This window comes from Plasmodium coatneyi, chromosome 7 (genome assembly GCF_001680005.1).
Source record: "Plasmodium coatneyi strain Hackeri chromosome 7, complete sequence".
NCBI classification, from domain to species: Eukaryota; Apicomplexa; class Aconoidasida; order Haemosporida; family Plasmodiidae; genus Plasmodium; species Plasmodium coatneyi.
The window spans coordinates 1,660,747-1,684,637 of NC_033562.1; the positions used below are offsets into that span (position 1 = coordinate 1,660,747).

The 23,891-nt window shown below is 36.8% G+C and overlaps 4 protein-coding genes across 4 annotated transcripts; 1 reads left to right on the plus strand and 3 right to left on the minus strand.

Annotated features, from left to right (window-relative positions):
- Nucleotides 1-6: 6 nt before the first annotated feature.
- Nucleotides 7-630, plus strand: PCOAH_00019070 (Uncharacterized protein; the record flags this gene model as incomplete). Its single annotated transcript, XM_020058716.1, has 1 exon — nt 7-630. The coding sequence occupies one exon, from the start codon at nt 7-9 to the stop codon at nt 628-630; it is 624 nt and encodes a 207-aa protein (XP_019913947.1).
- Nucleotides 631-2,406: 1,776 nt separating this feature from the next.
- PCOAH_00019080 (SICA antigen) lies at nt 2,407-4,382 on the minus strand (the record flags this gene model as incomplete). The annotated part of the gene is made up of 4 exons (XM_020058717.1): nt 2,407-2,802; nt 3,149-3,973; nt 4,135-4,241; nt 4,361-4,382. 4 exons carry the CDS (start codon nt 4,380-4,382, stop codon nt 2,407-2,409), a joined length of 1,350 nt encoding a protein of 449 aa, XP_019914011.1.
- Nucleotides 4,383-4,391: 9 nt separating this feature from the next.
- Nucleotides 4,392-6,520, minus strand: PCOAH_00019090 (SICA antigen; the record flags this gene model as incomplete). The annotated part of the gene is given in 5 exon segments (XM_020058718.1): nt 4,392-4,425; nt 4,443-4,900; nt 5,052-5,140; nt 5,332-6,019; nt 6,470-6,520. The coding sequence occupies 5 exon segments, from the start codon at nt 6,518-6,520 to the stop codon at nt 4,392-4,394; spliced, it is 1,320 nt and encodes a 439-aa protein (XP_019914125.1).
- A 7,041-nt stretch (nt 6,521-13,561) lies between these two features.
- On the minus strand, nt 13,562-17,055 carry PCOAH_00019100 (SICA-like antigen; the record flags this gene model as incomplete). Its single annotated transcript, XM_020058719.1, has 5 exons — nt 13,562-14,071; nt 14,378-14,568; nt 14,793-14,900; nt 16,008-16,797; nt 16,975-17,055. The coding sequence occupies 5 exons, from the start codon at nt 17,053-17,055 to the stop codon at nt 13,562-13,564; spliced, it is 1,680 nt and encodes a 559-aa protein (XP_019913971.1).
- Nucleotides 17,056-23,891: the final 6,836 nt, after the last annotated feature.

Genomic DNA, 23,891 nt, shown 5'->3' on the forward strand with positions numbered 1-23,891 from the left:
GAAATCATGAGAGACATTTACATGCACCTGAGTAAGTTAGAATTAGAGGATAGAAACAAACATAAGTGCACTGATATATACCCTCAAATTAGCAGAGATTTCTTCGAAGCGATTAAAAAATTCCATGATTACAACTATAACTATAATGCTTTACGGGAAAATCCGGAGTGTACTAAACATGTCATTCATCCAGGGAGCAGAACAGTTAAGGGGACTCCGCAGTACGGATATTCATGGTCATGTAATGAGTGTAAGACTTATACGAATGAATATTGCAAAGAATTTAAACAGAAATATATGAAGGACGGTGAAACCTGCGACCCACTGGAACTACCAAAACTAACGTGTCCACCTGTAGCAGTCAAACCAGCCACTGCTGCAAAACCAGCAACCACTGGAACTTGCAATCCAGGTTCCTGTCCAAATCCTAATCCAAATCAAGCTGGTAGTAGTGGCAGTTTTAGTGATGCTGATAGTGGTGATGCTGCCAGCAGCATCGCCCCTGCTGCGGTCTCTGGTGGACTGGCTACAATAGGAATACCAGCAGCTCTTTTCTTTTTATATAAGGTAAGAATTGTAATTACAGTAGAATTATATAAAAATATTTATTATTATTTCTTCCTTATTTAAAAATAAATGTAGAATAAACAGTGTTGTATTGTACATATATAATGAGCACATTATATATAATAATTAGTATATATACACATATATATAACACTATATATATAATACACACATATATATATACAGAACATATTTTTACACTCTCCTTTCTTTTTTTCTCTTAGTATACCAATTTATTCTCAGGGTTACGTAACAACACCCTCTTTGGAGCTGGTAACAATAGAAGAAGCAGAAAAAAAAGATTCGCGCAAAGAAATTTCGATACACTCACAGAAAGTTCCTCAACGTTCGACTCCGCAACGGAAACCTCAACAGAAGCATCAACAGTAGGTTCTACGGATGAATCTACTATATATGATAGATCATCACCACACAGAGGGAGAGCAAACAATAATAGAAGAGAAGGAAACAGGAACAATATTCCTTATCAACGCATGTAATATGTACCATTGGAATGTAATGTCCTCCCCACTCCACGCAAACTATAAGTAGTACGTAATGTTTTTCCCTCCCCTGAAAGGAAGGAAAGCATAAATAACCACACAAAGTTCATACAGTGTGTATGGGAAAGAAGCATAAATAACCTTTCCTCCTTCTTTCACCCCTAAGCGCTAATTTTTCCATTTTCCTCTTTTTTTCCTTAACTTTTCTTTTTTTGCCTGATTTTTTTTTTTTTTTCCGTCCCTTTTTTTTCTGTTGTGCCAGTGTTTGTTCTTAAAAATATTGATTCTTTTTCGTATACACAGGCATGTGTGACATGGTAAAAAATTTGTGTAATTGTACACAGTTTTTTTTTTGTAAAAACACACTTATTTTTTTTTTTTGCGCGGAGGAGAAGCGCATGGGAAATGGTAGAATTTGTGTAATTGTACATAGTTGCTCTTTTTTTTTGTTTTTTGTAAGAACACTCTCTTTTTGCGGAGAAACACATTTAGATAATGTTTCACTAAATTTGACTTTGCGCCAAAAAAGCAGTAAAAGCCAAGCCCCCCTCTTTTTTTTGTTTTTTTGGTTGTTGCTCCTTATTTGGGTTGCTCCTTATTTGGGTTGTTCCTTATTTGGTTGATCTTTATTTGGTTGCCCCTTATTTGGTTGATCTTTATTTGGTTGCCCCTTATTTGGTTGATCTTTATTTGGTTGCCCCTTATTTGGTTGATCTTTATTTGTTGTTGCTCCTTATTTGGTTGCTCTTTATTTGGTGGTTGTTGTTGTGCTTCCGCCCCCCCTTTTTATTGTGTACTCCCCTTATTGTGTGTATTCTTCCCCATTCTTATTTTTTTTTTTTTAAGACACTCTGTTTTTTGGGGAGGACGAGAAGACGCGCACATGTGTGACATGGTAAAAAAATTTGTCTAATTGATACACAGTTCCTTTCTTTTTTTTTTTTTTTTTTGTAAGAACACTCATTCTTGCGCACCCTCTCGCAAAACTTGGAGGAGCACCTTTTCAAATATGTCCATAATTAGAACTTAAAAGGAAGAAAAAAAATTAATATGTTAAGGTAAAAAAAATTATTAAGATAAAAAAACTTATGCAGGCAAAGAAACCCATAACAAAAAAAAAAAAATTTAATGAACATTTTGGATCTTCCGCAATAAAAAAAAAATCTTACCAAAACAAATCAAAATAAAGTGAAAAAAATTTTTTTTTTTTTTCGGGCTTATATTAATCACACATAAACATGTAAACAATGTAATACACAAAACGAAAAAAACGAAAAAAAAAAAAAATATATTTACTACACGCTAAACCCGGAATCCGAATATTGGAACATGTTCCTTAGGAACAGAGTCTTCTTTCCCTAAACCCGGAATCTAAACTTGGAACCTGTTCCTTAGGAACAAAATCTTCCTTCATAAATTTGCTTCCCATAAATTCTCGAACCAAAATTTCAAAAAAGTCTTCTTTCTTCGAATGCAGATCCCCTTTTTGACGTTCGTCTAAGACTTCTAAATGAATATCAATAATCATTCGGCGACGTACACCACGACGACGAACACCTCGTTTTTTCTTCCTTTTTATAGGCGTTGAACGAGGTCTTCGTTCCTTTACTAAGGTATATTCATGTGGACCACTCTGGTCCACATGAGCAAGGAGTTGTTCTTGTAAGGATGGACCAAGTACTTGATAAGCTCTTCTGTAGCGTTTTCTTGTCTTCCGTAGCATTCCAAAGTACTGAACAAAAAAAAAAAAAAAAAAAAAAAGGGAGAGAAAATGTTTTTTTAATAGGGATGCAAAGGGCTTTGTTCACGCAACAATAATTACTACTCCACACCCCCAAAATGCGATATCGTCCTACACATCCACACCCCTAAATGCGAAATACTACACATACACACCCCTAAAATGTGAAATACTACACATACACACCCCTAAAATGCGAAATCCTACACACACACCCCTAATATGTGAAATGCCACACAACCCAGCGCTGATTCATGCACCTTTACTTTTATTATTATATTTTTTTTTTCTTATAATATTAATTTTTTTTTCCTTTTTTTTGTTTTTTTGTTTTTACCTTCCACAGTAAATAACTCATAGCAGAAATACCAAGCACGGCAGGAGCAAGAGGGAAGTAAGGAAGGAAGGGATCGATTCCTTTCTTGTCAGTAAGTGGAAGAGCCTTGGGTGTTACTGAAATTGACCCACCACTACCACCTCCACCAAGAGCAGCACCTGCAGGTTCTTGAGGACCATCTGCAGGAGCTGGACTGGATCCTTCTTCTTCCTTCTCCGCAGCCTTCGGTTCTTTATGTTCCGGACATATTTTCTCTAGAGTTTGTTTTATTTCTTCATTCCCATTGAACAACACTTCCACTTTTTTCTTTACATTTTCTTTGTTTGTTTCACAGTCTTTTCCATTTCTTTTGTGTTTAATCCATAGATTACTCTTCACGCTTAATGTGCAACTTGGATTTTCTTCCCTTTCACACATAACACAATCACCCTTTTTTTTATCCACACACCAAGTATCCTTCTTCTTATTTCCTTTATTAAATATATGTTTTATGTTTTCTTCTATAATAGGACATGTTCTCCCCTCCGTTTCCTTTATGAGCATATCTGCATAAGCATTCAGTAAAAGACATTTCATAGTTTGCTCAAATAGTCTGTTATTTTTCCTTTCCACTGCGTTACTATTACCCTGATACTCCTTAATGCCGTATATATGTTTTAAACCTGACGTAATATACTCACAGGCCTTTTGTTCTGATTCTGTTGCTGTATTACCATTTGCTTTTGTGAAGTTCTCACATGGTCCGTCGTTCTTTGCGCCTCCCTTTTTCATATCAGAAGACAGTTCTTCCAATCTCTTCTTGAAGTCCGTATCCCAAAATTGACACTATGCAAGAAAAAAAAGGGGAAGAATGGAACACATATATGTAACCCTAATGTATATATATAAAGGGTTCGTCGTTGTGATTTCGATTTTCAGTTATGTATGAAGAATACTGTTCCTTTGAATGACTTTAACTACAATAGACAATATTGTTTCTCATTTACCCAGTTTTGTCTTCCGTTCCCCCCATTAGTTAATCTGTCCCTAAACCAATTAATTGTTACACAATTTGCACGTGCACATAGGTCCTTCTCCTTGCTGCAGTCTTTACCTATAGAAAGGGAGGAGTGAACACAGAATGAAGGAATAAGTAGTAGTTGTATGTGATGGTAGTGGTGGTGCTAGGGGTGGAAGGAAGGAAAGGAAGGTGGTGGTGCCGCTTTTGTAGACTCTCCTTAGTCTTTGTTGACATATTTTTTCCTTACATATTTCTTCCAGGGTTTTCTTTATTGCTTCTTCGTTCTGTTGGAACATTGTTCTCACTTTATCCTCTACCTTATCTTTGTCTATGAAGCAATCTTTATAGCTTTCCTGTTGGCATATGTCACATGTACCATCGCTACATGCACTTCCTTGAATTTTTGAACTTTCACCAAAGGCATGTTCTATGCCATTCTTTACATCACAACCGTTCTCCTTTGCCTTTTCTTCCATTTTCTTTGCGTATGCATTTAATAGGAGGCATGCCATAGTTCGATGGAATATTTGGTCATTCTTGGCCTTCTCGTCGTGCCCTCCGCCGGCGGTCTTAATTTTATATATATGGTCGAGCCCCCTAACAATAAGCCTGCATGCTTCCATTTCTGCAAAAGTCGTAGTTTTACCGTTCCATATAGCAACACTGCAATATTTGTCTACCTCTCCGTTTTCCTTCGGTATAACTTTGGCAAGCTCATCAACCATGGCTTCAACTTCCTTCCACATGCCAGTCTACAAATAAGAAGGGCGTAGATGCATGTTTATATATATGTAATTAACAACAAAATAAAGTTCTTATTTTGCACTTTTCCCCCAATATATATACATTCCTCTATGTTCATTGTGCACAGTTAGCATCTAGTGGTGAAAAGTAGCTCCTAACATAGTCCTCCTTCTTGCTGTCGCTCTTCCACCTTTCTGTAACGCATTTTACGCGATCACATAAGGTACCTTTATCCTTGCAGTCATTGTCTATGAAAGGAAAAGGACGGAACACATCAATGGTAATAGGGTGATGGTAGAATAACGATACACTCGGTTGTTAGGTGGGTGGTGGTACACCCTCCTCCCAGTGGTCGATCTCCACCACCACCACCAGGTGGTAGGGTAGCTGGAGGGGAAAGATGGACCATCCTCTTCCTGTGCAGTAACGTCACTCCTACCTTCCGGTTTCGTTTTAGGGGGTGCTAATTCATCCTCAATTTTTTTAACTGTGGTACGCAACTCCTCTATAACTTCGAGAACTTCTTGAACTTTATCCTTCATTTCGGGACGTATTTTTCCCAGTTCCCACTTTGGACTTTCACTCTTCTGGTCATCCTTCTTACTTTTTTCATTACATGCAGTACTGTTATCCATTGCCCCACCTATGTTCCTAGAGCCCTCATTCAAAAACCATTTATAAATGTCTTTGAAAATACTACTTCCGTCCTTCTTTAGCTCGGCTGTGAATGTACCTGTATATTTACAATTCTCATGTTCCATTGGGTTAAATACCTCGCTTAAATTACTTATTGCTGTGAATACATAGAGAATATCATTCCCTTGCACCCCATATTTCAATATATATAATAATAACCACAAATTCAATATATCACACGGTGCATTCGACTTCATGGTTTGCACTTCTAACATTGTGTCTTTGTATGTATACGTCTCGCTGCCATTTGTTACTTTAACTAAATTCCTTATAAGACCCTTACAAAAACATTTGTGAAGGCTTTCGTCGGTGACGTTGTAACCCTCCACGACGCTATCGCAAACGGCTGTGTAACCACCTACCTCATCATCGTCATTTAAGGACCTGTTGAATTCTAGCAATAGACGGTACACTTTGTCCTTATCTATTCCCTGAAAATAGGGAGGAAGGACATGTGTACATATATATTTTTATATATATACTTATGTTTTACATCAACCACCAACCACCTAACAACCCACCTACCACCCATCTAACAACCTTCCTTTCACCCAACCACCATCACTGACAACCCACCTACCACCATACTAACAACCCACCTACCACCACACTAACAACCCACCTACCACCACACTAACAACCACCTACCACCACACTAACAACCCACCGACCACCCCTAACAACCCACCTAACAACATTCCTCCCACCGAACAACCAACCTAACACCCTACCACCTAACAAGCACCACTATTACTTTCTACCTCCAGTGGAATGCATTAATGTTTCATTTAAATGGCATGCAGAAAATGTACAATTTCCTATTTGTCTCTCCCCCCCTCTTTTTCCCCACTTTTAGAAATTAGAAATCATATGACATTTACCCATCTGCTGCGAAAGAATGCTTCTACTTCATTGCCCATTTTAGCGTTCATTTTCTCGTTTATTTTATTGTCCAATTCAGAGGTGGTATGCCTGTAGTAATGGAAGTAAAAGGTATGGGTAGTTCATGTGTTTCGAAATAATGATGATGATCATGATGAAAGAATACGTTTGTAATTCTTTTTTTACTTTTTAATTCAAACATGCTCTATCACAATCACCATTACAATAATTCTTATAATCAATTGTACTTTTTGATTGGGAATTGGGTTTGGTGGGTTATAGATTGGGTCTTTTACTTTGTTATTTTTGTTTTTTTAATTTCTTCCTGTGTAATTTTTTTTCTTCTATTTTATTCTCTACTTTTAGGTCTCTTAATTTCTATATTCCCTTTTAAAAAAAAAAAAAAGAGGAAGATACACACATTTTATTTTTATTTTCCTTTTATTTTCCTTCTCTTTCTTCTTATCAGAAAGAAGACGTAATCTTCGCTTCATACCATATGCTCTGCATTTCCTTCGAAAAAAAAAAAAAAAAAAAAAGAAGAATTAAACACCTCCTTTTTTTTCTTTCCTATTCTTCTTTTCCTCCTTCCTTAAAAAAAAAAAATATCAGCGAACCTTCCTTCCACCCTTATCATCCAAATTTACACCCCCCACACACTTCCTTCAGCCCCGAACAACCATCGTTCTAATACCCTTAACCCTTCCATTCTACCACCCCTAAACCTTTATACTAACACCCCTACACCCTACGTCCAGACCCATAACTGTACATTCTAATACCCCTAGGAACCTCGCTTGCACCCCTACACCTCAACCCCACAGCTCTTATACCCTTCCATCTAATAACCCTAGGAACTTCTCTTACACCTACCACCCCTAAGTGCACCATCGTGCATAATTTCTTTCTTTTTTTTTTTTTTTTTTTCTTTTCTTTCTTCCTTCCTTCCTTAAGAAAAGAAATGTTAGCAACCTTCCTTTCACACCTATCACCCCAATTTACACCCCTTGCACCTTTCCTTTTGCCCCTAAAAATCTTCCTTCCACCACTAACAACCTTCATTCTAATACTCTTAACCTTATATTGTACCACGGTACACCCTACCCCTACACTCATAAACATTCATTCTAATACACCTGGAAACCCCCCTTCCATCCCTACACCCTACCGCCACATCCCTAACGCACCTTCATTCTAATACCCCTAAGAACCTCCCTTCTACCTACCACCCCTATGTGCACCATCCTGCACACTTTCTTTCTTCCTTTTTTTTTTTTTTGGTTTCTTTTTTTCTTTCTTTTTCTTTTTTTTTTTTTTCTTTCTTCCTTCCTCCTTTCTCACCCTAAACCTTCTCTTCTTTACCCCTTAGACCTTCCTTCTTTTCTCCTTAAAACTTCCTTCTTTACACTTTTTCTTTACACCTCATTTTTCTCTTTAAATCTTCCTTTTTTACTTAAATCTTCTCTTTTTTTACATAAACCTTCCTTTCTTACACCTTTTCTTTAACATTCTTTTTGTTTTTCTTTTATTTTGTTCTTCTTTCTCCTTAAAGAAAGTGACCTTCCTTCCATTCTCCCCTAATAACATCATTCTAATACCCCTAGAATCCTTCATTCTAATACCCTTACACCCTACCCCTACACCCTACGTCCAGACCCATAACTGTACATTCTAATACCCCTAAGAACCTCTCTTCCACCCACCACCCCTAAGTGCACCATCGAACACACTTTCCTTCCTTTTTTTTTTTCTTTTCTTTCTTTTATTTTCCTTTTTTTTGTTTTTCTTTTTTTTTTTTTTTTTCTTGCTCCCTTTTCTCTCTTCTTCCATGCTGTTCTCCCCTACGATGCACCATCGTGCATACTTCCTTCAACACCTTCCATGTATGTGCACCTCTTTGCACAACTTCCTCCCTCAACTTTTTTTCTTCATTATTTTTTTCTTTTATTTTTTTCTACTTTCTCCTTAAAGGAAGTGACCTTTCTCCCACCACCCTACCACCTAACAACCCACCTACCACCCTACCACCTAACAACCGTTCGTAACGGTTCCTTCCCCCAAACCACGGTTCGTAACGGTTTGTAACGGTTCCTGGCAAATGGCTTCGTTTGGTTTGGTAGGGTTTGGTACGGTTTGGTACGGTTTGGTACGGTTTGGTACGGTTTGGTACGGTTTGGTACGGTTCATTTTGTTCCTAAACGTACACTCAAAAGAATACATAGCATAAAAGCAACAATGGCAAAACCACAAAGGGGCCACGAGTGTGGTGGTGCTGGATTGCCTATAGAAAAGGTCACAATTAAACCAACACAACACAAAGCTAAAAAATATAACACGGAAATGGTCCATACGAGAGGGGACAACAATGCTCCCCCTTTTCTTGTCCTGCTTCTTCTTTTTATAGCATACAAAAATTTATTAAAAAAACCCCTATGTCGGAATAACACTGTTCTTATTCTTCCATACTGTGTTCCATTTTTTATATATGATGTTGAATAATCATCATAATGATAGTCATCACTTCGCTCCTCAAAGAGACTATCCACAGTACTGTCCATGGAGCAAGTGCTGCCCAGGGAGGAACGGCTATCCATGGAGGAATTGCTGTCCATGGAGGAAGTGCTGTCCATGGAGGAATTGCTGTCCATAGAGGAATTGCTGTCCATGGAAGTGCATCTTGTAGACAATGAATGAACACTTTCCATAGAACCGCTGTCCAAAGAGCGGTCTATTGCACCGCAACGGCGGCGGTTCTTCCAAAAGGGGTGATAGGAAGTATCATCATTATCCATTTTGGGACGTTCATTGTTACCATTGTTAGCACTTCTTGTTGCATGGAGTCGATGAAATAATTTTTTATCGTTCTGATCAAAGAAAAATGAAGCGTCTATTCTTTCCTTCTGTAAGGGGACGTTGTCATCGTTGTTGTTGTTTGATGTACCATCATCATCACTCCACTTGGATTTTAGTGTTTTTACACCTGGGCCTAGAAGATTTTTGTTTTCAGTTGTGACATTTTTTGATGTGCCTAGCGCAGTCACCTAAAAAAAGGAAGGTTATTAGATGGTTGGTGGTAGGTGGTTTGTGTTAGGGGTGGAAATTTTTTTTTTTTTCAATTTTTCTATTTAAAAAAAAAAAAAAACACAGAAATTTATTATAATAAGAATGTATGTGTGTGTGTAAAATTTCCAAAAAAAAAAAAATGTAACAATAGCAGCTACAGCTGATCCTATCTTCTTACGTAGTGGTTGGGGTATTGCCAAAGGAGCAGCAGGGTACAGCTGAGTATGGAAAGTTTTGTAGGAAAGGGTGCCATTTTGTTTGTTTCTTCCTCTTTTAAGCGCAAAGGAAGGTTTAAAAGTGGCGATGTTCTTTTTTTTTTGTTGGCTTCTTTTTTTTTTCTTTTTTGAGTGTGTGTACAAATATATTTTAAAATGAAAAGGAATTTACTATTAGAATGTGCATAATACTAATTAATTCAAAAGTTATATGGTAATTTGAAATGAGTGCTACATGGTTTTTAGTTATATTCTATACAATTTATGATGATAACATCCTTAATCATCATATTCCCTTTTATGAGAAAAAAAAAAGAGAATGTTACCCCCCCACACACTCTCCATAGTATTCCACACTCCTTCTGATGGTGTAATAAGAGGTGGAGTAGCAAATTATTATGCACATGTGTTTAACAGTGAAACTTTTATACATGTATACACTAAAAAATTCTACCCGTTTTTTTTTTTTTAGTTTTTTTTGGGGGAGATAATGTTAAATATAAAAAAAAAAAAGGAAGAAAAAAGCAATTTATTATTACTGAACAATCACATAAACAGAAGAGAAGAGGAGAGGATTGTACTGTCAAGCATATACTATAAGGATGCATATATTTCTCCCTTGTATGCATAATTAATGGAAATATCCTTTGTATTATTACGTACGCTTCCTTTCATTTCATTTAATATAAATTTACCCTCTTCACAGTATATTTATGAATATACACATTCAGGAAAGGGGAAGGGAACAGGAGGGATGCAACGTAACTCCTTATACATATATATATAAAAACTGCACATAGGCATGCATATATGAACTGTATACAATACATATATATATGTGCATTAAAAAAAAATTAGGAGGAGTACTTTTTTTTTTGGGGGGGCTTAATTCTCTATATATTTTTTTACCTTAATATATAAATGTACATATGTAATGGCTCCAATGTACATATGTAATGATTTTGATGTACACATTTGTGTATGTGGTATATTACTATTGTTCAAGGAATTAAGGAATATATATTATTATTATTAAACAAAAAATAAGTGAAAATTCCACATTCACCCCCACACTTACAGTTCAATCATAAAACAGGCAAAATTTTGCACATCCATACACATCCCCCTATACTGGATGTACTTATATGAACAACAACACAATTTCTTAACATATAAAATTCATATTACATATAAACAACAACAGAAGAAAAATATACGCACATAAACAATTACAATGACAAAAGTAATACGGATTATTATATGTTTCCTTCCATGTGAGGGTACATGCACATATACACATGCAATACATCTGCATGTACGCCAAACTTCCCTTTATAAATAATATAATAAATATAAGAAGTGCACATATATATATATATATATATATATATATATATATATATATATATATATTATATGAATTATATTTGCAGCCACTGAATCCGGAAGATCTATCTTCACACCAGAACTTCTATAGTAAATTCAAGACGGCTAATAAGAGTGAATGTAGTGGCAATGGTGCCAACCCTCAAAAGTTAAAGACTCAATTACAAACCGACTTTTCAAATTGTACGAATATTATTACAGACGCCGAGAATATCGCGCATGCGTATTGTCTCGCATGCAAAATGAAGCAATCAAAGCCTGCTGATAATGAACCATGTCTTTTTTTTTACTACTGGTTGGGGGATAAGTACTGGAAAGACTTAAAGACTCATAAATTTTCAGAACTTTTCGATAAAATTTCCGAAACGCTGGGAAGTTCTTTTAGTAGTGATGGAAAGAAATGTGAAGTTAATTACAATGATGTCTTCGAAGACCTTCTCCCCAAAATGAAAAAAGTATATGAATATTACTACGAGCATGAAAACATACAGAAAAATTTACTGAAGGATATGCCCAAATGTGACGAAAAATGGTCAGCTTACCTAAACGAAGTTTCTTTAGCTTGTGAAGCTATAAGACGAGAGTGCGCAGGGAGACCATCTACGACTGGTTCCTATTGTGACGAATTTAATATGAACTACAGGGTATATTGTGGTGTAGCGGAAGCATTAAATTTGTATTGTAGAGAGGCATCTACCCTGGACGGACATACGGAATATCCTTCCGTAGAGAAAAAATTACAGGCCGAACGGAAGCAGGCAAAAGAAAATTTGGAGAAGGTAAAATTAGAAGCCACCAAACAAAAAGAAGAAGCCGTAAGTAAAGCTACTACAACGTCTTCCATCTCTTCCATCATCAGCACATTAGGATTAATGGCTGTTCCATCCCTACTATATAAAGTAATGCCAGTTATTATTTATAAAAGTGAACATTATTATTAACATACACCCTAACACAACCTCCCTTCCACCCTACCACCCACCTAACAACCTTCCTTCCAACTACCACCACACTAACAACACTTCCTTCCACCCTACCACCCATCTAACAACATTCCCTTCCACACCTAACACTCCTTCCTCCGACACACCTACAACCTAACTACTAACACCCATAACAATCTTCCTTCCACCCTACCACGTCTAACAACCCACCTACCACCACCCTAACAACCCACCAACCACCACCCTAACAACCCACCAACCACAACCCTAACAACCCACCAACCACCACTAACAACCTTCCTTCCACCTATCACCAATCACCTAACAACCCACCTATCACCAACCACCTAACAACCCACCTATCACCAACCACCCATCTAACAACCACATTCTTTCGAACAACCACCTTCCTTCCACCACTTACCACCTAACAATCTTCCTTCCACCCCTAACACCCCTCCCTTCCCTTCAGTATAAACCATGGTCTTCATGGTTTGGGAACAACACTTCTGGAAATGGAGGAGGAAGAAGAAGCACAAGAAGAAGAAGATCAACTGGACAGAACTTTGATACACTCACAGAAGACACCTCAACGTACGATTCAGCAACTGAAGGTTCCACGATAAGTAATTCAGCAGCAGAAAGTTTCACGGTACGCTCTCCAGATTACAGAAGACCTTCTACAAGACGGTCTACCAGGGGAGCAGGATCAAATAAACCGAGTCGCCCGAATATAGGTTATCAAAACCTGTAACATCTGGATGGGGTAAGGGCAATGCTGTTACATCCTTCACGCCCCCTTTCGGAGGAAGAGACAAAGATAAATAAGTGCACATAGTTCATAAAATGTAAGGAACAAAAATGACCATTCTTCCTTTCTTTCCCTCATTCCTTCTTTTTTTCCCTTCTTTCCTTCTTTCTTATTCCTTCTTTCCTTTTTTTTTTATTCCTTCCTTCTTTTCTTCATATTTCATTCCTTCTCTTCCTTTTCATTTGTATGTTCGAATAAGCACATAAGGGAAGGAGGTACTCCCAAGCGGGGCGCGGAAAAATGAAAAAAGGTGCTGATCTTTTAACAGAAATATTCATGCTTTTTAAAAAACTAAAAAATATTTATGAACTCAAAATTTTATAACTGAATGAATAAGCATTTTAATTTTTCAATAAAAAAAAATTTTACTAAACAAATCAAAATAAAGTGAAGGAGGAAAATTTTTTTCTTTTGAACTTATATCGATTCACACATAAACATGTAAGCAATTTAATACAAAACAACAAAAAAAAAAAAAAAAAAAAAATATTTACTACACCGCAAAACAGGAACCTAAACATTAAAACTGTTCCATAGGAACACCTTCCTTAAGAACCTGTTCCTTAGGAACAAATATTTCCTCCCTAAATCCGGAATCTGAACATCGAACATCTTCCTTAAGAACAAAGTCTTCCTTCGTTAAACCCGCAATCTGAACTTGGAAACTGTTCATTAGGAACAAAGTTTTTCTTCCTTAAACAAGGAATCTGAACTGGGAACCTGTTCCTTAGGAACATCAACCCTAGGAACCTCTTCCTTAGTAAATTCTTTCCTAGGAAGAAAGTCTTCCTCCCTAAACCCGGAATTTGAACTTGGAACCTTTTCCTTAGGAACGTTTTCTTCTTTTATAAATTCGCTTCCCATAAATTCTTGAACCAATATTTCAAAAAAGTCTTCCTTCTTCAAATGCAGGTCCACTTTTTGACATTCGTCTAAGACTTCTAAATGAATATCAATAATCATGCGGCGACGTACACCACCACCACGACCAGCACGGCGATCAATGCCCCGTTTTTTCCTCCTTTTTATAGGCATAGAACGAGGTTTGCGCTCCTTTACTAAGATATATTCACGTGGACCATCGTCCTCTACGTGTTGGATAATTTGTTCCTGCAAGGTTGGACCACGTACTTGATAAGCTCTTCTGTAACGTTTTCTTCCCTTACCAAGCATTCCAAAGTACTGAACAAAAAAAAAAGGAAAAATGTTTCTTTAGTAGGAATGCGAAATGTTTTGTTCACACGCAACAGTAATTACTACCTGAAACCGTAATATGCGAAATCCTACATACACACCCCTAAAATACGAAATCCAACACATGCACCCCTATAATGCGAAATCCTATACATACACACCCTAAAATGTGAAATTCTACACACACACACACCCCTAAAATGTGAAATCCTACACACCCCTAAGTGAGGAACCCTAAAACTTTTTTTTTCTTTTTTTCTTTTTTTCTTTTTTTTTTTTCCCTTCTTTTCCTACCTTCCAAAGGAGATAAGTCATGATAGAAATACCCATCATGGCAGGAGCAAGAGGGAGGTAAGGAAGGACGGGGTTGTCCTTCATGTTAATAAGTTTGGCAGGGGAAGGGGTGCTAGTACTGGGAGTATCACCCCCAGCACCTAGAGCACCTCCACCACCACCAGCTGCTTCTTCTGTGTGTTTAGGTTCTTCTGCTGAAGGGAAGGATTGGAAGGAGTATGGAAGGATTAGAAGGTGTATGTAAAGGGAAAATTTTTTTTTTTTTTTTTTTTAATGTGATTTCAGGACCTATTATTGAACTAAAATATGATGTGTGCTCGCACCAGTGGTGGACATGAGGGGGATGGACATGAGGAGTGCACCCCTGCTGTGTGAGCGAAAAAGTTGTGCAACTGTTCGAATTTTTTTCCCTTACGTGGATCTTCCTTATCTTCGTTCCCGTTCTCTTCCTGCACCTTTCCTGCTTCTTCTTCTTCCTCCTCTTCTTCAATTTCTTCTTCTGCGTCGTCTTGCCCCTCCTCCTCTGAATCAAGAGAAAAAATAAGGATAGATGGTTCTAGAGTAATGTTTTCTTTCTTTTCTTTCTTTCTTTTCCTTCCTGCTTTCCTTTTTCTTTTTATTTTCCTTTCATTCCTTCTTTCCTTCTATTCTTCCCGTAAAAGCCTTCCTTCGCTTTCCTTCCATAGACCATCCGTTCCCTCCTTAGAATACTTTCCTTCCATCCTTAGACCCTTCCACCCCTAACAAACTTCCACCGTTAACAAACTTCCACCCCTAACAAACTTCCACCCCTAACAAACTTCCACCCCTAACAAACTTCCACCCCTAACAAACTTCCACCCCTAACAAACTTCCACCGTTAACAAACTTCCACCCCTAACACCATCATTCTATTACCCCTAACACATGATTCTAAGACCCCTAAAGCATCATTCTAAAAACCCCAACAGCCTTCCTTCCACTTTCCTTAGACCCATTCCTTTCTTCCTCCTCCTTAGACATTCCTTTCTTTCCTCAACCTTAGACGCTTCCTTTCCTTCCTCAACCATAGACCCTGCCTTTCCTTCCTTTGTTTAAACGCTTTCCTTTCCTCCTTAGATAACCTTTCCTTCCGCCAACCTACCACCATCTAGCCACCTACCACCACCCTAACAACCCACCTACCACCACCCTAACAACAAACATATCACAACCCTAACAACCCACCTACCACAACCCTAACAATCCACCTAACACCCTACAACAACCCTAACAACCCACCTACCACCCTACCACCTAACAACCACCCTACCACCTAACAACCACCCTACCACCTAACAACCACCCTACCACCTAACAACCACCCTACCACCTAACAACCACCCTACCACCTAACAACCACCCTACCACCTAACAACCACCCTACCACCAAACTAACACAACATTCCTTTGACCAACCACACCTAAGAACCTTCCACCTACCACCCACCTAACAACCTTCGTTCCCCCAGCACAAGACCTTTTCTTCCTTAGACCCTACTTTCCTTCACTAACTCACTCATTCCTTCCTTTTATTTTTTTCTTTCTTCTTTCTTTCTTAATTTCTTACTTAGGTAATATATTTAATAATATTTTTAATGATATTTCTTACCTGCCTTCCTTGTTGTTTGAGTTGGTGCGTCCTTCTCTTCCTTCACTTTGTCGTCAATTCCCTTTCCCAGTTTTTTCTTCATTTCTTCCTCATCTTCATGTGGATTCATACTCTTCACTATGTCGTCTGCACCGCTCTGTGATACAAAATTCTCATTTTCTATTAATTGCTTAATTTCTTCTACACTTCTTTCAATTTCTTCTCCACCTGTGCTGTCGCCATCTCCCTGTTCCTTCCTAGTCCCCCTTCCAGCTTCACTTCCATCACAATTTCTCGCGTCCCTCATAATCAAATCATACTTCCCCACTTCCTTTTTCCTTCCCTCCACCCACTCTTTTATAGTCTTGCCAATTAATTGGCCACCCATTTTCGTTATTTTCAGATCTATACCCTTACAAACAGCATCTGGCCTGCCCTTCCTTTGAACATTTCCCACCCATCCCCCCACCATATTGGAAACGTGCTGTATTACTTTATCAAATAAGCAATGTTCCCTATACAAATCTACTAAGGTAATGGTCCCAATTAAACATCTGAAATAGGTGGTTACATCGTCCTCACTCTCTACACCTTTCCTTATTTGGAAATTATGTGTTAATCCATTAGTGTACAGCATCACTTTTAACATGGCTTTGCATAATTCTTTTTCCTTATTTGTCCATGTTTCTATATTTTCTCCCTCCCTATTCATCCCTGTAGCACACATTTCCGCAATCATCCCCTCCTCACCCTTTGCAATTGTCCCCATAAGGTTGTTAAATATTGTCTTCATTTCATCCCATATTCCATCCTACAAAGATTAAATGCGGTGAAAAGGAGGTGAAAGTACCATCATATGTGTGCACACATACATATGAATTGATTTCTTTCTCCTTCCACCCCTAACAACCTTCCTTCCGCCTACATATATGTACATATGATCATGCACACACTTTCGAACTTATCCTTCCTATATTTTTATTATTACATCTACTATACCCTGCTGCACGTGTCTGCCTTTTTCCACCCACTTCCTAATTAATTCACTTAATAAAGACACTCCCGTCATTTTCCCATTCTTTGCCTCTTTAATCAAATCTTCCTTACACCTTACTTCTCTTTACAACTTCTTCTTTGCTTCTTCCTTAAACATTCCTTCCTTACACCCTAAACCTTGCTTCTTTACACCTTAAAAATTCCTTCTTTGGACCTTTTCTTCTTCTTTTTTTCTTCCTTAAACATTCGTTCTTTAGAACTTCCTTCTTTCTTCCTTTTCACCTTAAACCTTCCTTCTATACACCTTGAACCTTCCTTTTTTACACCTTAAATCTTGCTTCTTTACTCCCTTAAACCTTCTTCTTCCTTACACCTTAAATCGTCCTTCTTTACACCTTAAACGTTCCTTCCTTACACGTTCCTTCTTTACACCCTACTTTTTTACAACTTCCTTCTTTACACCTTTTCTTTTTTTTCTTTCATTAAACGTTACTACTTTACACCTTCTTTTTTAATCTTCCCTCTTTACTTAAATCTTCTCTTTTTTTACCTAAACCTTTTTCTTATTCCTTAACCTTCCTTCTTTGACCTAAACCTTCTTTCTCCCCTTTATTTTTTTTTTTTTTATTACACCCTTCGGTTGTACAAAAACTTAAATAATTAAATAGCAGACTGTATTGCGATTCCTTAACCTAGGAAGACCCTACACCTCACACCCCTAACAACCTTTCATTCTAATACCCTTACACCTTACACCTCCCACACGTAAGTGTTCATTTTAATAATCCTTCGCCCTTCATTCTAATACCCTTACACCCAGAACTGCACCCCCCTGAAAAATTTCTTTCCTTTTTCTCCTTTTATTCCTCTTTCTTTTTTTTTTTTTTTTTTTTTTCTCCTTCTTTCTACCTACAACCCTTATGTGCACCCTCCTCCATACTACCTCCAACATGCTTCCTTCTTTTTCTTTTTTTTTTATATTTTTCTTTCCCCTCTAAAAGAAGTAACCATCTTCCCACCATCCTAACAACCTTTCTTCTAATCTAACACTCCTCCTTAGGTGTACCCTTCTGCACACTTCCCCTAACAACCTTACAACCTTCCACCCTAACAATACACCTAACACACCCTACGTGCTCCCTTCAGCACACTTCCCCTTAAGCATACGTCCTCCCCACGTATTGTCATAGATTCAACTTCGTGCGTACTTCCTTCAACACCTTCCCTCTTAGTGGACCCCTCTGCACACTTCCCTCCTACAATTTTTCTTCTTTTTTTTTTATACACCCTTCGGGTGTACCCCTTCTTAAAGAAAGGTGCCTTCCACTCTACCACACCTAAAACCATCTTTCTAACACCCCAAACACCCAAAGCTGCACCCCGCTGCACACTTCCCCAACATTCTTCCTTCCTTGAATTTATTTTTTATTTTTTTTTTTTTCTTCCCTAAAGGAAGTGAACATCCTTCCACCCTAACACCACATTTCTTCCACCTCTAGCACTCCTCCCTAGATGTATCCCTATGCACACTTCCCCTAAGCATACATCCTTCCTTCCACCAACCACTCCTAACAACCTTCATCCTACTACCACCCCTAACAACCCACCTACAACCTACCACCCCTAACAACCCACCTACAACCTACCACCCCTAACAACCCACCTACAACCTACCACCCCTAACAACCCACCTACCACCCCCCTAACAAACTTCATTCTAATACTTTTAATTCATCATTCTTGCACCCCTAACAATCGTCCTTCCACCTACCACCCCTAACAACCTTCCTTCCACCAATCATCATCCACCTAACAACCCACCTACCACCAACCACCTTAACAACCTTCCTTCCACCAACCACCCCTAACAACCCACCTATCACCACCTATCAACCCATCTACCACCTAACACAACCTTCCTTTCCACCACCCTAGTAACCCACCTACCACCGACCTAACAACCCACCTAACAACCTCGCCTTCCCCGCTAACAATCAACATAACAACCCAGCAACCACCTACCTACGACCACCTTCCACCTAACAACCCACCTACCACCCCTAACACGAACTTCCGTGACACCAACCATCTTCTTTTCCTGCCTTCCTCCTTAGAAGACCTTCATTTCCTTCCTTCTCTCCTTAGAACCTCCTTCCTTAGACCCTTTCTTCCTCCTTAGACCCCTTTCCTTCTTCATCTGGATGATGATGACGTATATGGAATTGAATATTCTGTCATGGAATCTGTTGCTGTTGAAGCTGCTGTTGACCCACCCGTATAGTCGTCATCAAAATCATAAGACTCTCTCCTAAGGGACCTTTTTCTTCTGTTTTTTCTTCCTTCAGAGTGGTGATTCTTGTTAAAGAAGAAAGGTTTGTACTTGTAAAAAAAGTATGCCAAGGCAGGAAGTCCTATTGCAGCTAATGCACCAGAGACAGCAGCAGGAACGACACCACTAACAGCATCAGCTTGCTCAACACTCTCCTTTCTGTGACTACCACCACCGTCACTCCCTCCCTTTCCTTCTCCACCAGAGACACCATCTGCTAAATCGGCATCACTAAAGGAACCGCTGCTTCCAGCTTGATTTGGGTTTGGACAGGGATCTGGATTGCAAGTTCCCGTGGAACCTGGTCTTGGACTACCATTGTTCTGGTTGCCAGTAGAACCGGTACCGGAAGAACCAGGATTCCAGGTTCCAGTGGAACCGGTACCAGACGACCCTGGGTTCAGTGTACACTTTAAATCTAATTTCTTGCAGCTCTCCTCGACTCCGTACCATGTTCTAAATTTATTACACCATTCACTCTTTATTTCTTGTGTACACACATTACACATAGTTCCATAAGACTCCTTGACACTCTGCAGGTATGCTCTATACTCCTCAGGACAAGGTTGCCCGTATGATACTTGATTCTCTATAGTACTCTTATCCATGTGGTATTTGAATAATTTACTCAATGCTCCGAAAACTTCCTTACTACTTTTACTATACGTAGAAGTACTGGAATTTTCACTTCCCCTGCCCAAAACTTTCCTGTCCACTTCATTAATAGTTCTTTCTAATTCTTTACCGTCCAGAAATACGGACAGTTTTTCACCCACCCAGCAATAGAAAGGGTCATAATGCTGCATTTTCTCCTCTTCCCCCATGCCTTCTATATAACAGAATGCCAGCTTAATACTTTTACGCATAGCGGCATCAATTTGACTACCGTTTAATATTATCCTTAATTCTGTGTTACTTGATTCATTGTGATAATTCTCTGATTTTTCTGTTAATTCATTATATTTCTGCGTTGAAGGTAATTTGTCCAAATTCAGTTCCTATAAATATAGTTCAAGTGTTATATACACTTTTATATTTCCCCCTATACTGCACATAGAACACTATATAAATGACGCACTCCTATCTATAATAAATGAAAATGAGGGGTAACCTGTAATATTCTTCCCCTTCTTCTTTCCATTGCTGCGGTGGTCATTGTTTATGTGCATATGTGTATGTTTGTGTATATATATATATCTATATATATATATATATATATATAGATATATATATATATATATATATACATATATATATATACATATATATATATATATATATACATATATATATATTTATGTATATATATATGTTACAGATATATTGTTCATGTACATATATAGCATTTATATATATAATTCTATATACATGATATATATATGTATGCATATATATTATATATGGATATATATATATATTTTTTCCTTTCCCCCCTTTTGCCTTGTATAAGGAAATTTTTGTCTTATAAAAATGTGGTGTGTTTGTTGTGTGTACTGTTTTGTGTATGTTGTTTTTCCCCTTTCTTTTCTTTCCGCATATATATACATACGTATATTTATATATATATATTATATATGGATATATATATGTATAGGTATATATGTATATATACATAGCATTTATATATATAGTTATATATACATGACATATATATGTATGTATGATTTTTTCCTTTTACGTATTATTTATGTAAGAATGGTAATTTTTTGCTTCTTCGTTTTTTTCCTTCTTTTTTTTCCTTCTTTTTTTTCCTTCCTTTTTTTTCCTTCTTTTTTTCTTTTTTTTTTTTTTTTTTTTTTTTTTATGTTTTTTCTTTTTTTTATCCTTCCATGTATATGTATGAATATCTCTGCATATAAGAGGGAAAAAATAAATACTCTCTCTTCCAAACGAAGTAGGAGCGCGTTTGGAAAAAGGGAAGAGAAAATAGAAGGAAGAAGTTCGGAGTTGCTCAAAATAGTACATAATATAGTGCACATGCTATATATAAGTTATTTATAGTGTATTTATGGAAGAAAAAGGGGGAAAAAATAAAAAATAACAGAAAAATAAAAAAAAATAATAAAATTAAAGGGAATATTCATATATGTATCAAATGTGATCTATGTTGGAAGGAAGGAATCAGTGAATGTAGAATATTTTTTTTCTAAGTGCAAAATAACGTAGTTCGAAATTTTGACTTTAGGAGGAAAGAAGGAATAAGAAGGTTTAAGGAGGAAAGAAGGAATAAGGATGGGAAGAAGGAATAAGAAGGAATGAGAACGGAAGAAAGAATAAGAAGGAATGAAGGAATATAGAAGGAAAAGAAGGAATAAGAAGGAATTATAAGGAAAAAGAAGGAATGAAGGAATAAGAAGGAAGGAAAGCTATATGAAAAACTTATTATACAAAACAATATAAATGAAGAATAGGGAAAAATGGTCCCAAATAAGAAGTCCAAAGAGGAGGATCCATGTAATGAGGTAAGGAAAATTTAAGAACATTTTGTAAAATATTCCATTTTGTAAAATATTACATTTTGTAAAATATTATATCCGCCAAAATATAAAAATGGAGCAATTAGGAATGTGTGTATAGACTGATGCATACTATTTCTCATGTTCGTAGGGAAAATGCTTGGAGAACCTAAATTCAACAATGATGTTCACTACACTGGAACATGGAGGAGGAAGCAGAAATAATTGTAATAATAAACATACATAAATAGAAGTTCAGGTAGGAAGTGCATTAAAACCATATGGGGATCTTGCAGGTTATAAGAACAGGATTATAAATACTTTGTGTAGAGTGAGTTCATTGTCTATAGGGGGAGAACATGGAGCCACTAGTCTCTTCTGTTATATATTCTATATTATTTGTTGGGAGATATATAATAGCAGCGATAGGAGCGGAGGTAACAGCAACCCTATTCCAACACCATCACAATTGATGAAACAATTAGTTCTAAGTGCAGCGGCTACGGGAAGAGCAGTAAGTCAAGTTGTCCCTGGGAACAGAGTCACATAGTCCACCAGCACTGCAACCACCATTGTAATTCCTTCCATCCGAGGAGTAGGAGCATTACCTGCCATTGCTGCCCTTCTATATAAGGTAATAATTACAGCAATTATAATTACAAAGTGTACTTATAATTATAATTATAGCTGTAAAATATAAATAATATAGAAAATAATAATTCCTATTGTTATTTCTTTCTTGTCTAAAATAAAATATATATACATATATATTACAAATACATATATATATATATATATATATATACAATGTATGTATATATGCACTGATATGTATGTAATACACATGTTCACCCTTTTTATCTTTCCTTTTTTTTCGGTATAATCTTTTACCCTCCTTGGTCGGTGACTGCTTTGCAAAGAACAATAAAAGTATAAGAAGAAGAGCAACAATATCAGCGACAAAGAACCAATATACGTTATCATCCTACCTAAAAAAAAGTGGCCCCCCTTTTTATTTTCCTCTATTACTTTACATTTCACAACTATGACATTACACAAGGTTTCATTTTACATTTCACAACTATGTTATTCACATTTCTCAATTCTGTGTGTGTGTGTGTGTGTGTGTCTTTCACACTTTTTATCCTAAAGAGAAAGAAGGGTGATGGTAATAATGATCTGCAATGGGAAATTGATATCTGGGTATGAAGAACTTTCCCCCGTATATAAATATATATATATATATACTGCAAAGAAAGATTATTACGTATAAGTGAGCAAATTTCTAACATTTCTAAAATTTTTTTAATAATTGTTAACATATGTTTTTACATTTGTCAATATACGTTCACTGTTTGTTTTACATTTGTTAACATACGTTCATTGTTTGTTTTTACATTTGTCAACATACGTTCACTATTTGTTTTTACATTTGTTTTTACATTTCTTTTTACATTTGTTAACATACATTCACTGTTTGTTTTTACATTTGTTTTTACATTTGTTTTTACATTTGTTAACATACATTCACTGTTTGTTTTTACATTTGTTTTTACATTTGTTTTTGCATTGCGCCCAATTATATTTTTGAAGCATTTGAACTCTCCCTGAGTTATTTCTCCTTCTTTTTTAATAAATAAGAAGAAAGAAAGAGGAACGCGGAAGAAAATAAAAAAAAACAGGGGGGGAATGTTGTACGTCCTTATATACACATAGAAGTAGTAGAAGGAGGAATGATATGTAAATAATAATATAATATTCCAACGAATAATCATCCACACCCTAGTAATATAAATGAATGTATAAGAAGGAACGTATATGGAAAAAAAAAAAATTTTAATTACATCTTCTTTTCTTCTTCGCTCCCTTTATCCATTGTACTATTCTTATTTCATTATTCCAAGACACTTATTCCAATAGATTTTGTTCCAACATATTCTGCTTCCTACATTATTTGTTACTACGCTTTTGTTCGTACATTTTTGTTCCTACATTATTTGTTCCTCAAATGTGAACACGACGATTTAATACATACATATATGAATATATATATGTAAAGGAAAACATCACACATTTCTAACATGAACTTATTACTTACATAAGTATGCATAACATGTGAACGAA